The sequence below is a fragment of the Elaeis guineensis genome, chromosome 9, assembly GCF_000442705.2.
Source record: "Elaeis guineensis isolate ETL-2024a chromosome 9, EG11, whole genome shotgun sequence".
Taxonomy (NCBI): Eukaryota; Viridiplantae; Streptophyta; class Magnoliopsida; order Arecales; family Arecaceae; genus Elaeis; species Elaeis guineensis.
Genome location: NC_026001.2, coordinates 9276139 through 9292822, shown reverse-complemented (window position 1 = coordinate 9292822; position 16684 = coordinate 9276139). Strand labels below are relative to the sequence as shown.

Below are 16684 nucleotides of genomic sequence, written 5' to 3'. Positions count from 1 at the left end.
TCACAAGGAGGATGATTCTTGATACCCCATTCATGAGTTGATCAACCTAACACATCACACCAATCTCATCATGCCATGTGGCATACAACCTTGCATTGAAATTTGTTGTTGCCAGGGTTGGGCCCTGTAGCATTACTCCAATATGATTTGTATGGATGATCTCTCAGAATAGTCAGCATGAAAGAAGAGGTTTAAGAACTGAAAGTTGCAGAACAAGATAATCTGATAGTTGGCTCAAAACATGGCTATCAAGAGCACGAAAGATAGGACATCACTGATACTAAGTTTATTGGCTGCCATTTTGAATTTTAATGGGTAGATATAATTGATGAGTTGTTTAATGACTGAAAACATGAACACAAATTTTCTTGCACTTTTTTCTTTTGTTTCAGTTCACCTCTTTTTTCCCCTTCTAAATTTATATCACCAATAAATGGAAATGCCCAATACCACCAGTCTTGACCTACTAGTTCCTGAAATTGGACGATAAGACCAGCCTGAACTTACTAGCTCCTGAAATTAAAGACAAGGCAAAGGACTAAAACAAAAACATGAGTAGCATGGACATGTAAATAAACACTCATCTCTTTCTATATAACTGGACCACTGAAATTATCTGAACCTACCATCACCCAACATTCAACATCAGCTAAAGTAAAAGGAAAAAGCCACTTTTCTAAAACTACATGAAAAACCACTTTTCTAAACTAACATAAGAAACAAGAAGCTAAAAAACCTAAAACTTGACAGATCACCAAGCAAACCAAAACAATTAGAAACTGAACAAACATAGGCATGAGTGTGCTGTCAAATTTTAGACTGAGTCGACTGTTGCAAAATAGCATCCACTAGTTAAAAAACCATTCTATACACAAATGGAAAAAAGAAAGATTTATCATTTCATTCATCACTATCATTTATATAATGGGGGGAGGTGGAGTTTCTGATTATGTGCACAAAACCATTTCATTTAGTTGAAAGTTTTTGTACTATTGTCAAGCCACATTCTGAATTGTTTTCCTGCTATACTTAATACTTTACCATAAAATCAAGTATCTATCATCTCATAAGCAAAGGGTGTGACTATGAGTTGCGCGTATGACTCACAAGGCCAATGTCCAAGGTTCAAACCTGGAGTAAATTGAAACTGAGCAATATTATTCAGGCCATCCAATGGATGTTAGAGTTTTGTGGTGATAAAGACTAAGAAATCACTAGTGAACACAATAAAAGAAGACAGTTAACCAAGAATGTTCCAAATTCTCTAGGAGTATGGTGGAATTAGTTCTGTAGGAAACATATTTACATCAGCCAAAAGTATTATGTAATACATTATCAAAATGGATAGGCCCATAGGGATCTGCTAGTTTAGTTATTAGGCTACCAGCAAAGGCATTGCTAAAGGAGCCAGTGGAACTTAGAATGGTACTGGACACAAGCAGAACATGAGTGTTTTTGCAATTAAGAAAAGGTATAATGGATGAAGAGGGGGGGGGGGGGGGGTTGTGGCGCGGGAGAGAGGAAATAACAATGGCAATGAGATACTTAAAAATTAGAAAGAATGCACAACTTATTGAATAGAGGTCAAAAAGAAAAGCTCAAAGGATCTAATTCTATGCTATTGCCTGTCTATTATATTACCGAATGAAAGTGAGCACCGCTTTATTTTTGGAAACTAACTGCAAAAATAAAAGTCAAAAGTGCCATGTATAAAATAATAGAATAGAATCATGATGAAGTTAAAAGGAAAAGAGAATGTCGATGCTAGAAACATAAGGCCAACACAGAGACAAGTAAATCATAACTATAAACTATATTAGGTATTAAAGTATCACAATTATATTGGAATACTGAGCAACTTACAGCAATTAAGTAACTTTATATTTCCTATGAAGCACATAATGGTTTAGAAGTACCGGTCAAGTAGTTAGTAACATGGAATACCAAAAATTTCGCTTTTGAGTATAAAGTGTCATGAGGACTCATGTGTTTCACAACTCAAATTATGGTGCAAGCAATGTGAGGTAAAGCTTTTAATTTTTAGGAAGTGATCACTTTGAAAATGAATATCCACAAAAATTAGTGCAAGATTTCAGTTCAAACTCTCTTAACAACATGTATACAATGTTTTCTACTAATGAAATCCTTGGGCAAAGGGATGTCCTTCAACAGCAAAAATTTTACATGATGTGTTCATTTTAAAAAATAATGTCAGAAAGGATGATTACACCAAGTAATTAGGAATATCTCTACTTTTAAACAAGGAAAGAGACAAGGAAAAACTATATGGTGCTCTCCTCTTTCAAACAATTATCTCATGCTCGTGGCTATAATTCCAAGTCCAATTCAATGCCGCCGAATACATGATTTACTGATTTCAACTTTGATTCTCGAATTAAACATATCAAATCACCCACTAAAAGCCCTGTTAGGATGGAGAGGGTTTTGGCGAGAAGGGAAAGGAAAAGAGGAGAGAGTAAAAATCCCTTGTTTGGTTTGGAGAAATCCAATTTCTCTCATTTGCTTAGGAGAGAAGAGGAGATAAAGCGCAACCCCCTCATTTGGATAGTCAAGTGGGAAAGAAAAGAAAGAAATGGAGAGAAGTAGTAGCCCTCGAGCACACCCCCCTCCCCCCCTCTCTTTTTAAATCTCTCCAACAGTGGAGAAATTTGGGGAGAGGACATCTCCTTCTCTCCTCTTGTTTTCTTTTAGGTTCAAGGTTCTCTTCTCTCTTGGGTCCAGGGTTCTCTTCCTTTCTCTTCTGTCCTCTTGGTCCAAGGTTCTCTTTTCTTCCTCTATCTTCTATAGTCTATACCTTGGTTCTCTTCTTTTCTTCTCTCTCCTCCCCAGTGTATTCAAACAGGATCTAAATACTCCTGACTGCAACACTATGGACAACCCACTTAAACTAATGTACATTAGAAGGGAGAACAACTAATATGATCCAGTAAATTTCAATTAAGACCAATTTTATTATTAGTGAAGTGGAGGGAGTTATACAACTTGTAAAAAGATGAATTAAAAGTTCAACTGTAATAAAATCCAACGGAAGTCTGTATAGTGCTCCATTTACAAACACAAACTGCCATAGTAGATTAAAAATATACAATTAAGAAATCCCTAAGTAAGGGAGATGAAGTGTCGCAAGGAACTAACCAAGCTTGGAGGCCAATGCTTAGTTTCTCTTACATATGAAAGATCAGTATAGTGAGGATCCAAAAGAGTGGCGATTGCGAACTGGTTCTCGGCCAGCAACGGTGCATGCTTGTCCGCATACAATGCCGCGGCAAGAGCTGCATGAATCTCTGCAACACATCCCATATCACACAATAAACAACCATAATAAACCAATGTGTACAAGTCTATCATCAAAATTACGAGCCTACATCCCAGCAGAGGCTGTACCAGGGTATCCTTTCAATGAAATGGAGACATCCTCCATCTCAGCGATTGCTTCCTCTCTGTCTCCGATCTCATACACCGCTAATGCCCTTCCAACTCTCGCATACTCCGATAATGCTAAGTCCTTGTAATCTCTGATAACCTGAAGTCATAAAAATCGGATTTTTATGGACATTTAGGGTTTATTTGCACCGGAAACTATCCAATTTCTAGTCCAGAGAGAGAGAAGGGGGGTGGGGGGGCGCGCTACCAGAGAGAAGTAGTCGAGAGCCTGGGGGAAGTCGCCCTTGGCCTGGAAGTCGCGGGCGAGGTCGAGGAGTCGGATGGCGTCGGAGACGCGGCCGGAGAGGGCGGCGCTGGCGGTCTTCTCGGAATCGGAGACGGGATCGAAGGACGGGGCGTCGGCGGCGGTGGAAGTAGGGGTAAAGGGGAGGATGGAGAGAGGGAGGGAAAGCACGAGGCTCCTCCTCCTCCAAGTCCTACTGCTCGCTGCTGGGAGGAAGGAGAGGGCTTTGGATTTGAGGGATGGAGTGGGGTTGAGGAGGTGGGAGAGGAAAGGACCGTGACTTCCAGCCGGGGTGGTCATTGCCGGCTGCCGCAATTCGGTGGGCAGCTGGTTTGTCCGGTGAAAAGTTAAGCTGAAATTCCAAGAATAATTGATATCCATTTCGAGTCAGCTACTGGAGCCAGTGAAATATTCTCGAATTATTCATAATTTTCTAATTGGCTTGATGTGCCTTCAAATTTTTATGGTCTTGTTCAATGAAGTTAATGAAGATAAACTTCTGCTCCAGAATGCTCACAAAAAGTGAGGTGAGAGGATAATTTCTGTGCTACCATTTTTTGATGCGGTGGAGCTTTGCTCTCCTCTATTGTATATATATTATAAAAAAATAATGATATTGTAAATTATTTATAGTCTAATCAGAGAACAATTTTGCTACTTTGCTCTAGTTTCTTGTTGGCTTGTGGTTATCGTTTTGTTCTATTTTATTTGTATTAATGAAAATATTTAACATATTATTTATTTATTTATTTATATTTTTGAGTTCTTGGTAAGTTTTTTATTTTTTCTTAAAAAATTCACATTTTTCACCTATCTGACGCGTTTCCAAGAGCTGAGGGCTGACCTCTGAACATGGATTCAGCCGGATGTCAGTTATGTTGAGTGCCATTACCGAACCAAATCTTTTTTTTTTTCTTTTCAAAAAAAATTTTGGCCAACACTACTTCATTACCATTATCCATTATTATTTCCTACCAACAAATGTAACGAAGCAATATAAAGCCTCGTACTATCATTTCTTTTTCCTGCAACATAAAACCAAATAATAGTCTATATCTTTGCACGTAGATTTACATAATCACGGTGCGGTGCAACCAGACACTTTAAAGAGGGTCTGGAGGGTGAGAACCCCTTAATGACTGATAGCATGACTGCTGCCAGAGAGCCATGTCACTCTATTGTATGCATCAATAAGACTACAATGCAGCAATTGGATCATGTGATGAAACAAACTGCAAGGTGATTCATTGAGGTGTCTGTGCCTACTAAGATCAGCTTCCTTACATATCAAGGTGACAAATTTAAAAGACTGAAAGCCACCAAAATCAATAAGTTTTAATGCAAGTAATTAGATAAAGGGCTTGCAGTCATTCGGCATTAAAAAAAAAAAAAAAAAGAAAAAAAAAGAAAAAAAAAAGAAAAAGGTCCCCGGGACAAAATGTGGTTTAGATGAATAAGTGCTTATTTCAATGTTTGACTCTCAACGTTCCAAACAGAATGCCCACAAATTTGATTTCTTGCGAGTAACGTAAACATGTATCCAAGAGCTCTTTTTTTTTCCCAACCAGTACTGTTAATGACGTGCCAACAAATTGACATTTGGTTGACAGTTCAAACATCCAGTTCTCTCTCACCCAGTATATTTTGTCCTTGAATACAGATTCTCCAATACATGGCCAATAACTTGATATTGATAGGATATATTAGTATTGCTACTAGAAACATCAATTGCTTGTGTTAAAAATAAAAAATAAAAAAAAAGGAGCATCGCTAGCGTTTAGCCCACAAAGTAGCTATAGTTGGGCAAAGAAGAAAGATGGTCTATTGGGGCCAGCATGTTAAATTAGCTGCATTAATATTCATGAATAACTGAATTGAGAATGAATAGATCACAACCATGGCCACTACTGAGCACCACCATTATTAGCACCCAACCATCATGAAATTATAACCTTTAGAAATTTATGGCATATTCCACCAAAAACTACAGTCAGCAACAGGTACTAGTATATTCATCAGCTTGTGGTGGTTTCTGCGTGAAAATGTTTTTCTTCACACCAGTTGAACCTGCAGCCAAGAGGCTTGGTGTTTCCAAGATCTGCATAACAAGAGGTAAACGATTATTAGTCTTTTGACAGAAGGCAAGTAGTTTTTCAAGAAAGTAGTCTGATATAAATTTGCATGAAAGCTTCAATGAATTAAGGCAGCAAACTAATTAACGGGTCCTCATATTCCAGGATGTTTAAGGAGCAGTTTGCCAAGTCACACATATCACCCAAACCAGAGATTGCATGATCAAAGATCAATAGATCTGACAGAAGGCAAATGCTTCAGCAATGATTGGATAAAAAAGGTTCATAAGATAATGCTAAGCACAAATAGATGCAATAATGTCTGTTATTTAAAACTGTGGTTAGAGGAAAGGTTAAACAAGTTCTGTAAGTACTAGTAATACTCGCGGCTGAAATCAGCACCAGATCAAATTTTCAACCTTTTCTCTTTGTTTTTCCTTTTGTTAGGACGCTTGAAACAAGGACGAAGAAAGAAAACAAAGCAGCAGATGGCTTTACAGAAAAATTATTTGCAGCCAACATATAGATGGCTATTTGCAAGCAAATCTCATTGGTATAGTGATGATCGAATTAACCAGCCAATAGTTTACAAGGAACAAAAGATGGATTCTCTTAAAGAGGGAATAATTGCATGTCAGCAAACATACGAACATCTTATTTGATAAAGAGGGGGGAGCGGGAATCAAAGAGTGAAATTGGCATCTCGTAGGGGGAAAAAAGATCAGACAGAAGAATTCTACTGGTTCAAGATACCAAACTCCTATGTGTTGGGAATGACATGAAGTGCATTATAAAATTGCTTTTGTGTACATCTACTGTCTGGGGTATTCTTGGATTGCTTTTTGATTAAGAAGACTTCATCAGAGGATAACAGCAGTAAAGAGTGTCTTACGGTTAATTAGAACATAGCCATAGACCGATACATGAAGGACTGAAGCCCAATCCACAAAAAGCATATAACAAACTGATCTGTCTAGTGGCATAGTGCAATTGTAGACATGCCTTTTGTACAGTGAATACCTCACTGTTTTGTTCCTCTTCTCGCATTCTTCTTCCTTGCTAAAGAAAAAGCACCTTAATGGATCTAATCAAAAACATTAAATCATCAAGGTCTTGATTTTGAGTTGCACCAACTGACAATCAAGATCAAGAAAGAAAAAAGAGAAGAAGGATATATAGAGGACATTAAATGTGTGATGCATAATGTAAATAAGGTTAAAAGCAAGGTTTTAAATCATGTGGGACAGGACTGTCCCGATTTTTCCGTGGAACAGGACGCACTACCATTTCGCTCCGTCCCGACACTTGGGATAGAGGATGTCCCAAGACGTCCCAATCGGGATGCTGAACACTAATAGAATGATCCTATCCCGACACATGGGATAGTACCCTGTCCCGATGTCCTGCGGGATATCCTGCTGGAACCTGAATCCTTAGTTAAAAGATTATGTTAGTCATGCATGCTCCCAAAAAACAACTTGTTTGTTTGAACATACAAATAAAAGGTTTGCTACTGATACAGTTAATAAATCTGAAAATTAAACAAAAAAAGGGAAATAAAACATGTCATATCATTACCCAAAACTTGGGCAACTATGAAATACCAGAACTGCACATACCTTCAAGACAAGCTCCTCAAAGCATTTTTCTACATTAACTCGAGTTTTTGCACTGCATTCTAAGAATAAGCATCCATACTCTCTAGCAAAGTCAATACCCTCTTTCTTTGTCACAACCCTTCGTCCTTCCTGAGAAGATTTAAACTACACTGTTTAACTGAAAATAGTTTTGTAGGATGATGCAGGGGAAAATACATTAGTAAAAAAAATAATATAACAGATGTTCGCTATGCTTAACAACCTGCAGATTGAACATGACATGTAGAATGAGGGCAAAGTAACTGTAGATTCCAGAATTACCTTATCAACTTTGTTTCCTACAAGCATCTTAATGCAGTCTTGATTGGTTGAATAGAGTTCTATTTCCTTAGCCCATACATCTTTCAGATTGGTGAATGTGTCCCTCCTTGTAACATCATAAACTGTAGCCATGCATCACAAAAAAAAAAAAAAAAAAAAGAAGAAAGGTCACTACCAGTTTAAACCTAGCACTAATAAAGATCAAAATCAAGCTTTTCTTTTTTCAGTAAAATCTGTCTACATCCATCACACATGTTGCACCTTGATCTGCTTCCACTTTTTACTCTATCACCACCCCCTGCATTGATGCCGCCCCCCCAACAAAAAATTCCAATCCGCCTGATCTTTGCACTTTCTGTGTAAAGGTTTCTTGGTGTGTTTCAGAAATTTTGATTTTCGGATGTGTCACCATAGGTGTGGCTGTGGTGTGGCATGACTTGGCGAGGCGAGACACATGTAGCCATGAGTCCAATGTGATATTGCACATGTAGGTGTGTGATCTCAGCATGTATTGGATGCCCATGTGCTTTATCTGAATTCTTACCTTTTATAAATTTTGTCACATCTATTTCAAGTTCTTTTAAGTTGATTTTAGCACATTTTTTCCATTTTTACACCAAGGAGACTACCATATGTGTCTTGACCATTATGACTTGATTGGCTCGACAACTAGCCATTTTACAAATTTTGGGCTAGTCATTCTTTGTATGAGGGGCCAAAACCAAGGAACAAATTTAAAAGTCCTATTTGATTTATATGGCTGTCTCTACATTTGCATCTAAGCTTTGATCCATCACTCCTCCATCTCACTATTAGTATTAAGTTTTGGATGGCTGCTGTCGTATTGTTCAGGTTTGACTACCATCTATTGCATGCACAATTCATGCGAGGATAGTTGTATCTAAGAAGAAAGCTGCCTAGCAACCTGTGCACCTTGTGGACATGAATCTTTCTCCAAAGACAATGCCTTGGAGCATATCTCAATCGATAAGCCTTTCCTCTTCTTTTTATTTACAACATTCTTGCTAGCCATTCCTCTACTTTTTTGCCTATCATTTCCTACATGATCAAGGGTATAGCAGGGATAGCAGGATTGAAGGTGTTCGTTATAGCCTATGAGTTGGAGGGTTGAAGTTCATAGGAAAAGAAGGGAACATAGAAAAGAAAAGTGAGGATTTCTTTCTCTTTTCCTGGTTGCACATCAACCCTTGCTACAATACCCAACATAAATATGTGACTGACAGAATGCAGGGCCAGAAGATATTCTGATTTAAATGAGTTCCTATGAGGAAAAGGACTATCCCTCTCTAAGCCTCAAATGACTACAGGAACAACTGTGCAAACATATATGGTAAGCTATGACCATACTTGAATGTGAGATCATAGGTTGAAGAGCCAGTCGACATGCATAGCATGTCTCATGTTGGTGCCTTACCGACGATGAAATTGGCATGGGAAAATGTAACGTGCAACAAGCATTGGCATGTCACTGTTACATGCTATGTTATAGTTAGGCTGACACATCATCACTACACAACACCTAAAGCCATAGTCAAGACCAAACTCCAAACCAAGACCAAGTTGTCAAAAAATTGAAAGAGTAAGTTGGGTGCAAGGGTAAAGTGTCCAATAAATTTTTTTTAGGATGTAGAAAGACCAGCGAAGCATCTATTGCAGGTAGCACAAATCCACAAATACTCTTATTATACTAAGGAGAGCACTGTTATGAGATTTAGAAACATGATAGAATTTATAAAACACACAGCTAAGAGTGAGATCATATGATTGATTACACGTTACATGGACTTAGGTATGATGCTTAGGCAACAATGTGTCTAAGTGTCGGATCCTCCTAATCTTCAGAATTTCTTCTTGGGGAACCATACCTCAGTGTTTTACTTTTACCCATAAGGCCATACTTGTGTCCATGTACCAGGTGCGGAAGGGGTAAACTGAAGGGTCCAAGTAACATAGCATCAATTTTATAAAAAGTCTAGGATAAGCAAAAGATGCTTAGGGTCTATTTTGTTGTAGAAGAACTTGTGGAAATGGAAAAGGAAAAGAAATACCTTTTCCTTGAAAAAGGAAAATATATTTTCCAAATTAATTGTTTTGTTCAAAAGGTAGTGGCCCAGAGAACGAAGAAAAATAAAACAAATTCTACTCTCTAAAACAGCTCTCTCTCTCCCTCCCTCTCCTAGAATAGGGTGGATGACTGGCTGAAAATCAGACCGGGGGCAGGAAGTACCAACTCAGGCAATCCCGCCACTCTCTTAAACTGTTAAGTATTCATTTTCTGGTGCTTTTCCAAAAACTGGAATGTTCATTTCTTCCATCGTACATGGAAATTCTTTATCCAAATTCTGTCTCTCCTGCAAAACAATTATTTGCAAAAAATACATTTCCAGAGATTTTCAATCCCTTATTCTAGCAACTAAAGACTATTTAGTTAACAAGCAAACAGAAACACTTGGGGACATGAGAAAGAGTGTCCATAGTCTTGAGTGGGTGCATCACCTTATTTAGAATACTCCAATTAATAAGGCATAAATTGATACATCTGAATTGGAATGTCATGCATTACCAAAGTATCACTATACTAAATACAACCAACTCCTTTGATCAATGGCCACAAATGTGTAATGGAATCATTAGACTAGAGAATGCATCTCAGTCAAAAAAAGAATATAATGCTTCAACACCAAATTTTTTCCAATGCTTTGGATTTAGACTGAAAACATACCAAGTTTAAAATCCCAGCATATTACATGTGATAAGCAGAAATACATGTTTTCTTTGTTGCCATCTCAAAACAACAATATTAACAGCCAACATTTTTCTTCTACCGCAAAGAGGGGGAAAGCTAGGAACTTGCATACCCAATATAATCCCCTGTGCTCCCCTATAATACGAACTCGTTAAAGTTCTGAATCTCTCTTGTCCAGCTGCATGATAAAGTTATCCTCAGTGTCAACATTTCATTACATCTACATATTTGAATGATTATATGACACCAGAAAAAGACATACATATTCCCACAGAATACATACATAAGTTACCACTACAGTTAAAAAGATAGGTCTTAATCCAATAACAACAATAAAACTTTCTGACTAACAGAAATTGCATGAACAATCCAGTTCATAAGAGGAAGCATCAGCTTTTAGACATATAATTCTCTGTGAAACAGAAACTTGATAAGATGTTAGAAATATAAGATGAGAAGGTACACATAACCCCTAATAGGCTGTATTAAAAAGCCTAAAATTAAAAGGAGTGATCTTTTAGCGAAGATAATGACTTAGTGTTTATACATGTAACATGTTGTATTAAAAATAATATATGCCATCATAAATGGCACGACATGAAATGCTGCATTACCGACATAAAAAATGAAAGCAAAAGAGAGCATACTGCTGGCTGTATAAAATGATGATTATTCAAGAAGGTAGAAAGCATTAAGCCTCTGTTGGCAAAATCATTTTGCCTGATAACTTACCACCTAACGTATTGATAAACAAAAGATTCATGCGCAGTGCCTACTTCCTGCCTCCTTAAACTGCAATTGTAAAAGCCTAATCAAATGGTTTACTTTTTAGTTAATTTTAGTTTAGACTTTTTGTCTCCAATATTGATAAAAAGAAGGTTCATGCACACTGCCTACTTCCTGCCTCCTTAAACTGGAATTGTAAGAGCCTAATCAATTTTTTATAATTTTAGTTTAGACTTTTTGTCTCCAATAATATGACCAGTAGAACTATGAAATAGAAAGAGGCAATTATGGAAAGTGGGAAACCTTGAGTGCATGGGCATTGTCAAATTTCTATTATTTAAGAGGCCATTGAAAAATTATAAATATTAATAAATTCCATGTGAATGTTCTCCCATCTATGAAAGAATCATTACTTTTTTTTTTTTCCAGAATAATGATGTATAATTTCTTCCAGACCTAGGACATACTCAAGGCAGTCGCCTCCTCTCTCTCTCTCTCTACGGGGGACCATATCAGATTCATAATGTCATACACCTTACATCACATGAAGAAAATGCAACAAACATGCAGCAAAAGAAATCATTACAGGAATCAGTGAAAGAATATGTATGATTGAAAATCATGTTAAGCCCATGTATAAGAGGTGATACTGAACGCTCACTGCATCATATTTGTTATATAAATGCAACAATGTATTTTGAGTTTCTTTAAGCAACCATAAAGGAAGCCAAATATTAGATTTGTGATCATGTAACATGAAAATTCTTACAACATTATCACATTTTGTCCATTTCTTCAGGGTTATGATATCCTTCCTGATATGTTATTTTTTTCATCCTATGAGGCTGTAGTCATTCTGACAAAAAAGAGTTAAAAGCTATTGCTTGTGGATCTAAAATCATACTAATTGTACAGAAAGATTGATACTCAAGCAGTTATAGTTGTAACACAATAAATCAGATTCCATCAACATCTAAATGCAGAGGGATCCTATGTCCAGCCGTACTGTTTCCTAACTATTTAGGCCACAATATCTCCTCATTATGTACCCTGTATTTCTTATGCAGAATGTCTACTACATACTTTTGGTAGTTTAGTTGGTTAGGGGTAGCAAGAGAATGACAAAGTTTATCAGATTCTTTGAAATTTAGTTTGTAGGTTGGAGACATTTTGCTATACAATAAGGATTCTTACATTAAATGAACCAAATGAATCTTGCAAGTATTGTTAGCAATAGATACAAGAAAACAAGTATCTTCCTCAAGAGATTTGCTTCATTACAGTAAAATATGATTACACAGCTTTCTTTCCAGGAGACTAAGTTGTAATGCATACAACTGTAAGCGTTGGGGAATAAACACAAGATGATTGAGGGAGAGATTATAAGCTGATTGACCTGGTCGGGATGTATGCAGCAAAGATCTAGTGTGGTCTCAATAAGGAGAGGAAATGGAATTATTGATGATGTTTTAGGAAAGAAGATCAGAAGATGTAAGAAGCATGGCTGGAAGTTAGAGAATAATTTGGAAAGCTTGCAGTAACATTGCCAAAATCAGGTTCATGAATGCCAACCCAAAAGGTTAAAACAATCATCATGAACTTATGATTCTCATAATGTTATGGAATGTTTATGAACATTCTAATCCTGTATATTATTATCTTACAATTCTAGACAATCTGGAGACTTATTTAACCTTTAAACTGAAATCCTCGTACAGCCACACTTTAAGAAACAGAGGAGAGAGAGTGGAATGAAGTTGAGGGTACTCTAACTGCATGTAGAATAAATATTAAATGATCAATTTAAGGAATGGAGGATATAACCAAGAACAATGATAGTTGCCAGTTTCAATATTTAATATCTCATGGGAAAATAAGAACACAGTAAGCACCTGTATCCCAGATTGCAAGCTTCAATCTTTTCCCTCCAATGTTAACCATCTTTACCTTAAAATCAACACCTAAATAGAAGAAAAAGAATGTGAACGAAAGGATTCAATCATTCAACAGTATATAACATTGTGAGAAACTTGCATAAAAGGCATCTCATTGGAAATATATGCATATCATGAAGATGATGTTCATGAGTACTTACTAACAAAAGAATCTAAGTCCATTCACTAAATAAAGTTTAGTTTCCATCCTTTAAAGAAGAAGAAGAAGAAGAGGTTGAAATGATAGGTACAACAAAGCAAGACCAAAGAAATAAATGAATCTTATAGAAGCATAATTTCTTCTCATAAAGTATGAGACCTCAAGAATTTTGAGCATTAAAAAGATTCCCTTGAAAGAATTAATCTGTATCACTGACCTAAAAACAAGGTGATGAAAAAGGCTTAATTATACAAATGATCTCTCTTTCTTGATGGATTTACAAATATCTTTCATTTAAACCATAGTCTATGGAAGCTTGCAACACTTCAAGTGTTATAATCCAAGATATGGAGAGTACTGCCTCAAATTCAGTTTTTTACTTAAATCCTGTCTCATTTTATACCAACATTGCTTTAGCTTACAACAAAAGGAGTTCAATTGAACATATCAAATACCCAGCCAACTCAATTTAACCTTAGTAAGCAAGGCCTTATTGGAACTGTATAAAATGAATCATATAAATCAAGGTATGATCCAACAGATTTTGCAAGTGTTCGGACTTTAGAGGCCTGCTATCAATGCCATTTCAACCCTATATGAAGCAGTGCAAAGAAATTTAACAAAGCAGCAGTCATAAAAGAGGACACACCATGAAACCTACTTACCTATACTTCACAACTAACAGGCAAACCTCGAAGTTTTTTCTAGAACTAAAGATTATCTGCACAGATAGGGAAGAATGTAGATGGTATTTTACTTTGGTTTACTGAAGGCACAAGTATCAATTGTTCCAATGAGTGTGATTTTGATTCTCATAGCTTCTATATATATATATATATTTGTTCTCTTTCTATGTTACTTAAATCCGAGAAGGGCCACTGCCAACAATATTGCCTCTTTAAATTTGACTTTCTGGCAACATATATATATATATTCTCTTTCTATGTTACTTAAATCTGAGAAGGGCCACTGCCAACAATATTGCCTCTTTAAATTTGACTTTCTGGCAAACTTAAGGTCTCAATGTAAAAATAAACATGGGTTATGATTTCAGAGCACTTGCCATTTTCTACAAACTAGTGCTTTTAAATAGTAATGCCAAGATTATTGTTGCTGTGCAGCTGGTATCGCCGACCCATTATTCTGCAAGTCTACATCAGAATTTATTTAGATTACAAATAGAAATCATTTTGCAGTCACTCAATTCTTGCAGTCACACAGTTAACTGTCTCCTCTTTCATGTTTTCTTGAAAACATTGATTCATGCGATATTCTGCTCTAGATCCTTTTCCAGTCCCTCGTTACTGGGAACCATTACATGTTAAAAATAATTGGAATGTGTCAAATTAAAGTACTAATTCTTTCCCACGTGAGTATACATTAGTGTAGTAAATGTGAAATTAGGGGCATGTTTTCCATCCTTTAATTATGAACAAGTTTAGCAAAATAAGTAGTCGACTACACCATTTTAGCAGCCAAGAAAAAAGTATCTATCAAATCCCAGAATCCAAAAAAAATCATCTTTTACCCCTTCTTGTCATATGCATAATTGTCACACAATATGCAGTTCGCCTCAATGGTAATCAAATATAAAAGCATTCTTTCAATTTAAAAGTTGATCGAGATCACATTTATAGAATTAGCGCACGCACCAATCGTGGGGGACAGATCTTCGAAGGAATCGGTAGTAAAACTCAATAAAAGACTGCTCTTCCCCACCCCAGAATCGCCGATCAGCAACAACTTGAACAAATAATCGAATTCCGCTTGACTAATAGCAGTCATTTCTGATCCAATTATGTTTTCCCGTTCCTAGACCATAAAAACGCTAAAATAGGGGCAAAACGAAAACAATTAGGGAAAGCCCGCAATAATATATAGATAGAACAAGAACGCCAATATAGGGATTCAAGCCCTAAGAAAAGATGATACCTTGGAGATCGTAGTCGTCGTCGGAGGACCAGGAGATAGAGATCTGGGGTTTCGATTCTACTACACAAAAAACGTCGGAGAATTCGAGACGACGGAGTGGGAGAAATCGCGGGGTGGAAAGAAAAGCTTCGCGCCGAAGTCAAGAAAAGGAGAGATGGTGGAGCCGTAGAGGGGTCTTTTGCGCACCGCGCGCGTCGCAATAAAATCAGCGTGGAGCGCACCGTATAATTATATTGAGTATATAATACGTTTAATGGTAGAATAGATATTTAATATTATTTTTTAAATTTTTATGATAAAAATATTTTTTTTTTATAAAATAAAATAAAAAATAGTATTATTATTTTTTAATATTTTATATAATTTTTTATAAATATATATGATATCCTATATATGACTCCCTATATATTTATGATATTCTGAACGGTATATATGGCTCCGTAATATTTTGTATTATTTTTTATGAATATATATGATATTTTGAACAATATATATAATTTTTTAAATATATATATAATATTTTAAATAATATATATAATTTTTTAATATTTTATATAATTTTTTATCAATATATATAATTTTATATCACTGTATATGATATTTTGAATAATATATAAGAGACAAAGAAATCATATAAGACATCAAGAAGTTATATACATTATTCAAAAAGTCATATAAGATATTAAAAAATTATATATATTATTTAAAATATTATATATATTTATAAAAAATTATATATATTATTTAATATATTATATATATTCGCAGAAAGTCAGATAAGATATTAGGAAGCTATATATATAATTCAAGATATCATATATATTCACATGAAGTCATATATATTATTCAAGATATCATATATTTTCACAGAAAGTTATACAAAATATCAAAAAATTATATATATGGCTCAGAATATTATAAAGATATAGAAAAATATATATATCATTCAAGATGTCATATATATATTCATAAAAAATCAAACAAGATATTAGGAAGTAATAATACTATTTTTTTTTATTTTATGAAGAAAAAATATTTTTATCATTGAAAATTAGAGAAAAAAATTAAACGATATTAAATATTTATCCCATCTAAACATGCAATGTGCTCTAATATCATCGTAGGTCTTGCACAAAGAATTACTCTCGAAGCGATTGGCAGCAACACCTTGGATGGTGGGACGTAGGCCATCTCCATAGAATTGTGCCTGTGATGGTTGTACGAGCAGGCCAAAGTTGTAATAGCGATGGCCCAATTCTTTTTACGAAGGCCTCTCGGCCTAGGACATATTTGGGCTTTAAGGTTCCAATATAGTTGGGCTTCACGACGTGACAAGTGAACCCGTTCTTAAAGTTTTTATATAAAGCGTCAAGCCTAGCATTGACAACCTTGGGAAAATGTACAAGGCTACCAAGCAAAAATTGTTAGCTCTGCCTTGTGAGTTGTGGCAAAGAAACCATGATAACAACATGGGATATCCAAGGTG

At 35.8% G+C, this 16684-nt stretch overlaps 2 protein-coding genes across 4 annotated transcripts; both read right to left on the bottom strand.

Moving 5' to 3' along the window:
• Window positions 1–3014: 3014 nt before the first annotated feature.
• Window positions 3015–4200, bottom strand: LOC105051756 (uncharacterized). Its single transcript, XM_010932347.4, has 3 exons — window positions 3653–4200; window positions 3406–3544; window positions 3015–3305 (listed from the first exon to the last, which is right to left on the bottom strand). Exons 1-3 carry the CDS (start codon window positions 4067–4069, stop codon window positions 3121–3123), a joined length of 741 nt encoding a protein of 246 aa, XP_010930649.1. The 5' UTR covers window positions 4070–4200; the 3' UTR covers window positions 3015–3120.
• Window positions 4201–5487: 1287 nt separating this feature from the next.
• Window positions 5488–15394, bottom strand: LOC109506279 (ras-related protein RABC1). Of its 3 annotated transcripts, XR_003801830.2 has the most exons (8): window positions 15199–15394; window positions 14919–15094; window positions 13065–13133; window positions 10559–10624; window positions 7680–7801; window positions 7380–7508; window positions 6781–6844; window positions 5488–5786 (listed from the first exon to the last, which is right to left on the bottom strand). XR_003801830.2 is itself a non-coding variant. In XM_019852840.3 (7 exons), exons 2-7 carry the CDS (start codon window positions 15049–15051, stop codon window positions 5679–5681), a joined length of 627 nt encoding a protein of 208 aa, XP_019708399.1. In that variant the 5' UTR covers window positions 15052–15094; window positions 15199–15394; the 3' UTR covers window positions 5488–5678. The 3 variants fall into 3 exon arrangements, 2 of the variants coding, with proteins under 2 accessions (XP_019708399.1, XP_019708400.1); XM_019852840.3 differs by lacking the exon at window positions 6781–6844; XM_019852841.3 differs by lacking the exons at window positions 6781–6844; window positions 10559–10624.
• Between the last annotated feature and the right edge of the window lie 1290 nt (window positions 15395–16684).